The 10,341-nt window shown below is 36.1% G+C and overlaps 1 protein-coding gene across 1 annotated transcript; it reads left to right on the top strand.

Annotated features, from left to right (window-relative positions):
• The first annotated feature begins 553 nt into the window (after nucleotides 1-553).
• LOC143451773 (corticotropin-releasing factor receptor 2-like) lies at nucleotides 554-8,695 on the top strand. Its single transcript, XM_076952500.1, has 12 exons — nucleotides 554-622; nucleotides 689-744; nucleotides 846-943; nucleotides 1,073-1,207; nucleotides 1,398-1,477; nucleotides 1,728-1,849; nucleotides 1,983-2,112; nucleotides 2,642-2,807; nucleotides 3,358-3,491; nucleotides 3,806-4,027; nucleotides 8,039-8,188; nucleotides 8,558-8,695. The coding sequence occupies exons 1-12, from the start codon at nucleotides 554-556 to the stop codon at nucleotides 8,693-8,695; spliced, it is 1,500 nt and encodes a 499-aa protein (XP_076808615.1).
• The last annotated feature ends 1,646 nt before the right edge of the window (nucleotides 8,696-10,341 follow it).

Genomic DNA, 10,341 nt, shown 5'->3' with positions numbered 1-10,341 from the left:
AGGTGATGAAATATGACGTATTGTGCCTAATAACCGGGCCACGTTGCTGCAACTTGCATTTTGACGTTGTCAAGTAACTAAGATATGTAGAGCTGTTTATCAATGTGGTTATGACTTAACAATTGCTGTAGTTTATAACTCTACGTTTATTTTTGATCCATCAAACTTTCCACCAAAACAAAACCGAGTGTCATTTTCTGCTGCTAGTTTTCGACGAAAAAGTTCTATCAGAGATTTAACAATTTATCTTCAACCTTTTAGTAACCATGAGTGTCTTAATGTTTCTTAACTTCTGCCATAATGTTGGCGACTTTGACTAAATCTTAAAATGAATGAGAAATATTTAGAGCGAGATATAGAATTGATAGAAATAGAATTGTCGTTTATAAAAGATTTTTCAAATTTTATTCTGAAATTAATAAATGTAATTGAAACCGAGTCATATAAATAAAATTAAAACCATAAAAACCGCTGTTTGGTACCTGTTGTACATTCGAACTGAAATACGATTTAAGCCGCGATGACGTAACAAGCATCGGAAGTAACGTAGACTATGTATCACCTCTGTGAAAAAGCGAGTCTTCCTTTCTTACGTCACATTCAAATATCAATAACACTTCTGGTGAATTGTACAGAGTTGATTGATTTTTAATTTTTGTATTTTTCAGCGCTTTTATTCATTTTTCAGTTGATGGTCAGTGGGATCACTTCCACAACTTTGGACAAGATGTGTGCCAATTATAGGTATTCGCTTTATATCCAAAATGATGTCATAATAGTTCTCAGTGACGTCTTATTTTAGTCGAACAAGCTACTACTGTATTTATTTTTTCTATTCGACCCAGCCAAGAGCCCCATGACAAAGAAATTGAGTTTCTGGGAGGGAAACAGACGAGTTGCGTCATCATTGCCAAATTCTGTCAAAATTACACCAAAGTACCCGGTAATATTATGACGAAACAATCTCTTGTCTCAATCTCAACTAACAAACACAGAAACAATTCCAATTTTTCACAAAACTAGAAATACTAGATATTTCCACAAAATCCTCACCTTACTTTCCTTGTTAAAGGTCACTGCCCTTACGTCAACACTCACGTGACCAACATGAATCCCCCGGATGTCTGCTTTTCCCAGACGCTTGGTGGCGGCATTGCCTATACTAGATGTTTTAAGAAGCTCGATGGAGTTCATTACAACAATTCATGTATGAGGGTTTTAACCTGGACGACATTAAGTTATTTACAGTATACTTTTTATATTCTCATTGCGATGGAGCAGCCTATATCACTGTTTACAAATAGATAAGCTTAGAACTTTATATGACATTCGATAGTCTACAAGGTTATCGATGAAAATAAATGGAACATTTATGAGTTACTTTCTTTGAAATTCAGTTAACGCGACTCGCAAGTGTGAATCAGACGGAAGATGGTCTCGCATTAATTTTACTGCTTGTCGTCCCATACCGGACTCGGTCAGTTCTGCATGAATGCATTTACATAAAAATTTTATAACCTGCATGGATAGATTTAATAATTCCAGAATAACAACAAATAGAGCTTACATTCAATTAACTTTAAATAAATTCAATCTGGAGTCAAAAAACTTTATCAACTTATATGATTAAGATTGCTTGTTTCGAATTATATCATTCAATACTAACATCGCATCAGGATAGAAATTTTTAAATCTAAAAATTGATTTACACGATTTTTAAATTTCAGAGTGACCCTGCCGAAGATTACGTCAATATTCATCTCAAGATTGTCGTCATGATAACTTACGTAGGCAGGGGACTTTCCCTCTTTACATTGGTCATCGCTTTTTTACTCTTCTGGAGACTCAGGTACATCTATGGTGGGCGACATCGATTTTAAAACATCGCGATAACTCGATTTAGAGGTCATTGACCTCGTATTCTTTGATCTCAGTCTTAGCCATTTAAGACTTTGAGTCATAATTATACTTTGACTTCAAAGTAAATTCAATTATGACCTAAACGTAGTTTGGGAAAATTCACAGCGAGGTGATGACGAAAATTCGCGGCTTTACGCGATGGAAGTTCTGCAACAATTCAATTATAAGAAACTGGTTATAAGAAAGTGTATGGTTTGTATGTTGAAAGTTAAAAGACTAATGTGAGAAAAATATCTCTTGCATAGGGAGGGCTCTATCGAATAAACTCTATGCTAACACTTTATACAAAGCATTAAGTGATGTCCAATTCTGTTGTTCTCTTGGCAAAAATAGGTTATTTCGGCTTTATTACGGCATGCATACGTCATTTTGTTTACGTCATCACATTGTAGAAGCATCCGGTGTTGGAGAAATATCATTCATTGGAATCTTGCTACGTCACTCATTCTACAAAACGTCATCTGGTTAATTCATAGTTTCTTCACCAGCTATCAAACAAGAAAAAACAATGAGGTATTTTGACGTAATTAGTATGACGTAAACGATATCTTATGCTTACCATTACTCTTACAACGAAGCTAATTAAAATGTTTAAGTTAAAGTTTAATTACAAATTTACGGTTTATTGTATCGACATTTTTTGGTAAACAAAATATCTTTGTATAATATGTGCAAGTCTGCACAATTGTTTACGCCACTTCTTCTTCACACAATCACCCAGGTTTGGTTCCAGGTTCTATGTCGAGTCCTGGCCGCCATCTCCATCTACTCTCAAGTGGCCACCTACTGCTGGATGTTCGTAGAAGGCGTCTACCTTCACATGATGGTGGTCATGGCTTACACGTACGACAGGTTCAGCATAAAGCTATATATCGCGCTAGGTTGGGGTAAGTCAGGATTAGTAACAGCTGCTTTGATCAATATTTCGATTTCCATTTTACGAGTCAGTGGGTTTCGACCTACAGTCAGTTCTGAAGAAAGAATTATTCTTCATCACACATTTATTTATTTTTGCCAAGTTTGGTGACAGGGTATCATGGTCACGTGGTAGTCTCAAAGCTACCTACACACATACTGACTATTGTGATGTAAGATAAATCCATTGTTACCGCCATTGTCTTTGGCTTCTACAAAATCCTGTTCAACCATTGACTTAGTCAGGTTATTTAATGTCATATATGTCATGCAACTTAAAATTGGGCCGAGTATTAACCTCCTAAAACTTGTCCTAACTCTTTTAGATTGCGCTAGGAACGTTTTGTTAATAGCGCTGTATGAGTATAAAGGAGTCTTTTGTGTTTTTATACGTGTTTCTGAGATGTTGCATAAACCAAAGCTTATACCTGTTTCATTAAGCTGTTTGTATCAGATATGTTCAGCACAAATTTTCGTCGAAAACATGTTAATTACTAATAACACAAGATGTCTATGACGCAGGCACACCGATCCCAATCACGGTTTTATGGGCAGTGCTCAAAGCGATTTATGAGGACAAAAAATGCTGGATGCAGAACCCGACGGACACCTGGGTCGAATATTTCTACCAGATTCCCATCTTTGTCTTGTTCGCAGTAAGTTTTTTAAGACGTCACATTATAACAATGATCAGAATAAGGTATTGGCAATAGCAGTCAGGATCAGAACTACCAATCGCTCGGAGTAACTTATTTGAAATAATTTTTACCATCTCTTAGTAAACCTGAAGAAGAAACTTATGCTTGCGAACGCTCGTGTAGAAGAATCAAAAATAAAGTTAACTTTCAGAGTGCGATCACCTTATATCTTGTTTTTATTTTACTATCTACTGGGTCAACACGGTTCAGCCACCATCAATCAAGTAATTTATGACGCTTTGGAATTAAAACATTTATTTCCTTCTAAACAGATCAACGCGTTGATAATGGTTAATGTCGTTCGAATTTTGGTCACTAAACTCATCAAGCAGAACTCGCTGGAAAGTGCAGTGACCTATTCAAAAGCAGTAAAGGCGGCTTTCTTTCTTTTCAACCTTCTTGGAATTACTTACATCTTGTTTTTTCTCAGTCCGGGAGATGGCGCTGGTGAAATCGCTTTCTTCTACGTCAACGCCATTTTTCAGTCATTTCAGGTAAATTTGTTGATTCCTTCGATTGTGCGGTCAGAATTGTCTTTCATCTCCGGAATGCAACTGGCAGCTTTAACGACATGTCTTACAATCGCGATCTGCTCATAATTGCGCTTCTCTAGCATTTGTATATTGACGTCATAGCACTCTGGCGTTTCACTGACGGAGCCATAAATGTTTTGATTAATACATTTCTGACGAATTTCAGACAACTTATTGTTTTCTATGACACGGCAGGGTTTCTTGGTCTGTTTGATTTATTGCTTGAGCAACTCAGAAATTCTAAACGCGATTGGAAGGAATTGGCGGAAATGGCGTCACAATACAAGAGTGCCCTGCTTCGAGAAAGACCTCCGTGGTATTGGCTGATGTTTAATCTGCAACTTATTAAATATTTTTTAACAAATGAAGGTTCCCCCCATCCAGCCACAGATCGAAGATGTCATGTCAATACTCGATTTGAATGACCTGCTTGGCTTATGACGTAACAGTCACATATTAAAGCATAATTATGACTAAATTTAGTGAGACGTCACTCGACTCAATCCTCATCACCGACCACTCATTTGCACGTAACCGTCAAGCTAGACAGGCATTGTGACGAATCCGGAACTGAAAGACCAAAACCATTTCCTTCCCACCAATTGCGCTCGGTCATTTTGCATGAAACTGTTGCTCCGCCGCTCCATCCAGCGGAAAACGATTGGTAGGAGCACAGTGTATTACTTTGTGGCATCATCCCTACTTAATACCATGTACTAACTAAATGCCTTTCATGTAAGTTGTTACCTCACTGTATTACAAAACCACCAATGAAAAGCTTCGATGACGTCACACCTTGCCAACATTATGCAAACGCTGTTACACGTCACACTCAAGTAATTACATATTAGGTCCTATATTAGGTCTTATACGTCCTATTACGTCCTATAGTTAGGAACCACATTTTTTAGCTTAAATTAAGGTTATCTTGAATATATTTGTTGTGATTTTTAACATAAATGCCATGTTTTTATGTTAAAAGTAAATCAAATAATCGTAGCTCTTGTGTGTGTTAGCATTCCCGGATTATTAAAAAAAAACGTTTTTACGTTTCTAAGAAAGTAATTTGGGTTGTGATAGTTACGTCACGCGTGACTCGCGAGTCATGAGTTGTTGTGCAAATGCTTAAATTTTAATTTGGGATCTTGCAATTCAGTTGCAGACCAAGCCAAAATTCTCCTTAATGACGTTCAGATAAACTACCTGGCTTGAACTGGTGTGCCATATAAATAACGATATAATGTTTGCAATCTTTCCTTTTACTGTTCCCATTCACTTGTTACTACTGCGCAATGTAACATTCAGTAAGATTTGCCCAAAGGTGTAAGCCTTTGTGTCTGATAAAAATAAATAAAAATGGGACTTTATCATTTACTAATATGCATAGACAGAATTTAAGCAACTAAAACAGCATTGTCACGCCGTTTGAGAAATGAGAACTCATACCATCGAGTGAGAAGTAAAACAACTATCAATCAACATTGTACTTCGCTCATATGGTAACACGAACCGCCAGAGAAAGTCCGGTCTTTATGGCAAAGGTGTTTGTTGTGTAATAATTCAAGCCAAGTAATACAACAACGAAATTATTATTTGTCATAAATTCATTTTTCATTGGTTAATGAAAGATGTAAAAAAATGTCGGCCTGTTATACTTACACAGGATTACTTCTAAGTTGTTTTGACCTTGTTACGCCTTGCATTTAGTAGAAAAATAAAAATTCATAAAAATATGACATTGCAAGGATAAGGAAGGTTTTAAACAGTGACGAAATGTCACCATCTCAATATTAATGTGATATATATCTCTATAACAGCAACTATTAGGTCAATAACTCTGACTGTGTCAAGTGGTTCCATATATTACATGACACGAATGAGATTAAGCCACTAGTCTTTCACATATAACGAAGTAAACGCCAATCACATCGTATAATGGGTTTTAGTTAACCAACATTGTTTCCAGTGCATCGGTAGGACGTAGTCAGCCATAAAAAGGCGTTGCAAACTATATGTAGGCAGATTTATGGGTACTTGACCACAATAAGGTATGGACAATGTTTTTTCAACGAAATCAACGTCTTAATAGTCAATGATAAAAATTTTGGACTAGGCCTAATGACGGTCACTTTTTTCCAGTGTAGTTGCTGAAGAATTGTTTGGTTTCAAAAGAATAATATTTGAAAAGCAAAATTTTTAAGTAAAGGGCCTTCAGTAGGCTGTATAAGAGCATGTATACACTGGCTAAATGAAAAATGTTGACCCTGGTTTGTTTAGCCTGGAAAATATAAATATAGGAAATATAATAATTTTGTAGTCAGTTTCGATATCGTTAGCCTAGTATTTGTGTTCACCTGAATGCAGATGATATTCAGCGAATCTATTCTAGTTTGGGTTTGTATCGGCCTAACTCTACAGGCAGCCTTGCAAGTGCCTTTTATTATGGCATGAAAGAAAATAATGGACGCACTCCGACACTATGCTTAGATTTTAGGAAACACTTAACATGATAAATGCTGAGTAAGTTCTAAGAAGAAACAAATTTTGAATCAGAAAAGTAAACACAAGGGGAAGGAATTTGAAGGATTATGGAAGAGGTTTGTGACAAAAATAAACATATAGCCAATATGGTAAAGTTTATCATAATTTTATTGATGATTTTATGTCTTATAGTTGTTTCAAGTTTACTAATTTGCTTCGTTCATAAGGCTAAAAAGATTATTATGAAAAGTAGTTTGATTTCAAGGCTGGTGTTTAATTACAAATATGCCCGTAATTTTGTCTCAAATTAAACTTAGCTTTCCTTCATTTCCTCAAGTTTAACCATTTGTCGACTTCGCGAAAACCACTTCTAAGAATTGTTGTTTAATTCGATGGACTGCCTAATTATGTATACATAGTTTAATTTTGTTTTAAAGAGTTTAAAATTATGATGATCGAATCATTCGACTCAAGTAAGATCGATTTCATCCGGATTGGAACGACGGTCGCCACAAATGCTCTCCTTGAGAGGAAAGGTGAAAGAATGGCACTTGCTCTCACTAAGGGTTGGAGAGATCTTCTTTAAATTGGAAATTAGTCCAGACTGAAATTATTCGACCTCGTAAGCTGATCAACTCTGATGTTTCCAGTTGACAATGCAGTTGTATTCAGCTACTACCCACTGGTGACGCTAAATGTGGGTTTTGTATTTTTCGTCTTTGCTTATTTTATAGTTTCTATGGTTTTAAATACTTAACCAGAGATGAGTTTATTACCACTTTTTACTTTGATTTAAAGCAGCTGTTCTTAACCTTTTTGATCTGCTTTCCCATTAAAGGCAACCAAAAAACTCAAATTTCACCTTACTGATTTTCTAGTTTTCCGTTAGTTTTAGTACAGTAAATACGCTTAAGCTAGTGTCTGACTAGAGCTCAAGTAGGCCTCACTTCTGTATGTAATTATAGTAGTTTATTTGTTTTATGCTGTTGTAGCTAGAAATAGAAACAAGTGAGGACTCAAACTAATTATGACATCATTTGTGCATATGGTTGTGCCTGCCTGTACAAACTCAACACCCAAAGCAACCCATGAGTTCAAAAATGTTGCCCATCCTGGGATTACATCTTCTGATATAAAATATAACATATCACACTCCTCTATGCTCAGGTTCAATGAAAGTAGAACAATATTATCCGGCCCAGCAGGTGGCGTTATGTGGTACGCTATGACGTCATTTGAAGACCAACATAGCATTTGGGTTCTACATGAGAGGTATGGTGCCGCTAATATATCCAGTATCAGTATGAGCATGTACGTTGCATGCATGCACAAGCTAGATAAATATTAATAAGATTACGTAAGTTATGTCCTTGTGTTGTCATCGTGGTATCCCAACCTTTTATTCCAGTGCTTGATGTTGTGGCCGTGTGGCCGGACACTTGTTTATATGATTTGTGAATATCCTGACAAGTTCTTTGTTCTGTAATAAAGAATGATTTTGTGACATGCAAATACTTGAATTGTGATGAAATTTATGACACTATTTACACAGGAACATCAACAGATCTAAGTCGATACGACGGGGAATATGAGCATGTGTTCAAGTCTACTACAGCTGGTGTCACCATACAAGCACCACAGGTATTTTGTTTTCAAATCTTAAATTAAAGCAAAACTTCAACAAAGTCACAAATTTTCCTGTTAATGTCAACATCAGGACAAAGTTTGTTTTTATTTCAATGTGTTGATATGTGCTTATATGTGTTGTTTGGACTCTACATGCTTTGTTATATTTTTGTGTATATGTTGTATTTACTATCTTGTTTTCTTTCAAGCTTTTTGATATTTTTTACCTGTTTAGCTTTTACAAATTAAAGTGGACGTTCAAAATTTGGAGAAAGACGAATTGTCTCATTTGTTCTTGTCTCGTTTTGCATTATTTCTACTGACAGTAGAATATGTTTTCTTATTTTGTTTGAATTCTATGACAGTTGAACATTTTCATCACAGCTTGACATCGACACAGTCGCAGCACGGTCTGGTCTATGCAATTTTTCCGGTTGGGTTTGTTTGTCGTCAGCCCGAGTCCTCCCTGAATCTGCTGGGGCCCACCCAGGCATCACATGCTACAGGAAGGGGATTCCCTAACTGTGACGCCAATCTGTGTCTGGAAATGTTGTTGCCGGAGCAAATGTTGTACGACAGGTAACAATATGATTTGTGATGATTAGGGCAACCAGTTTTTTGACCTAAAAATTTTAAATTTTGACCTTATTTTGACCTAAATCGTTTAAATTTTGACCTTATTTTGAAAAACGCTATACTGATAGTCTCTACACTGTCTACAGCAATTTTCTAACCTAAAGCTGCATTTAAAAATGACAAAATGCTTTTCTAGTGTTGACTTTTTTTTCGTTTCTGCGTATTACGATTGACAACTTGCAGTTTCAAATGCAATGCCGTCACATCGTGACGTCACCAAACGTGCTGAAAAGCCTTCCCTCTCTTTGTGGCTTTGGTTCTAAGTAAAATTTGCGGGACTGGAATTGTTTGTGGTTCAAGAAAAGAGAAAAACGGAAGAATAATATTACAAAATGGTTACAAAATTACAAGTTTAATAGATTTTGACCTAAGAAAAAGACCTAACGAAACAATTTGACCGTATTTTGACCTAACATAACATTTTGACTTTATCTGACCTAATAACTTCTATGCCACCCTTCGTACAAAGCTGAAATTTGTTTTGTGCTTGTTTCATAGCATTCTGAGCAGGTAAAAAAATTGACCATATTGACTTTTGGTTGCCCTAGTGATGATGTAAAGTGTTGTTAAATATCAATGCTAAATTTTTATTTGCTGCACCTATGTGTATGTTGTGCTATCGTCTTATTACAAATACTTAAATCACAAACCGTGCATAATTTCATCAATCCGAGGTAAATTATAAAGCAATTGTGAAGATAACATGATACAAATGGTATCCAGGTCGTAGTTCATGTTACTACTGTCACTAAACATTAATTAAAATGGCAAAATTTACCTACCTAAGTATGCTCTGATTCTCTGTGCATAAGATCTTACCAGACATAAGAGCAAATGCATGTTGTCAACTGCATGCATTGACTGTTTATTACAATAAGTGATGTCATAATAAAGCATGTGTTGAGCAGGTGATGTCAAGTTATTTCGATGGAGGTCATCTCGACATTAGCGTCCATTTCATTGAGGACCTGTCAGGTGATTCACGGTCCAGCGATCATCATCGACAAGAATAGCACAATCTTGGTCGAACCCGACTGCAAGGCAGAGATGACTAAGAAAGGTATTGCGTTATGACATCATGGTGACATCACTTAGAGTTTGATGAGGGTAGTCTTTTTCTTACATGATAGGTTGACAACATCATTGCAGCTTGCCGTGATTAGAAATTACAATTTTGCAAAAATTTCGCTTATTCAGGTGACATCACCATCATGATAGGGAAGGGAAAGCCGAAGCATATTGGCAAGGAATTGGACGCCATCCAACTCTCTATATTTTCACACAGGTCAGTGTTATTTCGTAGATACAGTTTTTGGAAGCAAGTTTATAACTGACAATAACTGGAAAATTGAATATCAAATGCATGCAATGACCATTGCGGTAGTTGTAAGGTGCGGCTGGGTTCTTTGTCATTCTCCGTTATTTTAAATATATAGGTGTTATTTTGTGGACTGAATTTTTCGAAGCGATTTTTATTACTGACAATTTACCCGAACGACAATAACTGGGAAATTGAATATCAAATGCATGCA

Source organism: Clavelina lepadiformis, chromosome 4 (genome assembly GCF_947623445.1).
Source record: "Clavelina lepadiformis chromosome 4, kaClaLepa1.1, whole genome shotgun sequence".
Taxonomy (NCBI): Eukaryota; Metazoa; Chordata; class Ascidiacea; order Aplousobranchia; family Clavelinidae; genus Clavelina; species Clavelina lepadiformis.
Note: the sequence above shows the minus strand (reverse complement) of the source record. Positions and strands in the feature narration are given on the sequence as shown.

Bases quoted from the DNA above. Each gene is read 5' to 3' on its own strand.
- LOC143451773 (XM_076952500.1), top strand. From the start codon at position 554: ATGTATCACCTCTGTGAAAAAGCGAGTCTTCCTTTCTTACGTCACATT. The intron at 745-845 runs GTATTCGCTTTA...TATTCGACCCAG, and splicing joins AAGATGTGTGCCAATTATAG to CCAAGAGCCCCATGACAAAG. The intron at 1,850-1,982 runs GTACATCTATGG...TTGACTTCAAAG, and splicing joins TTACTCTTCTGGAGACTCAG to TAAATTCAATTATGACCTAA.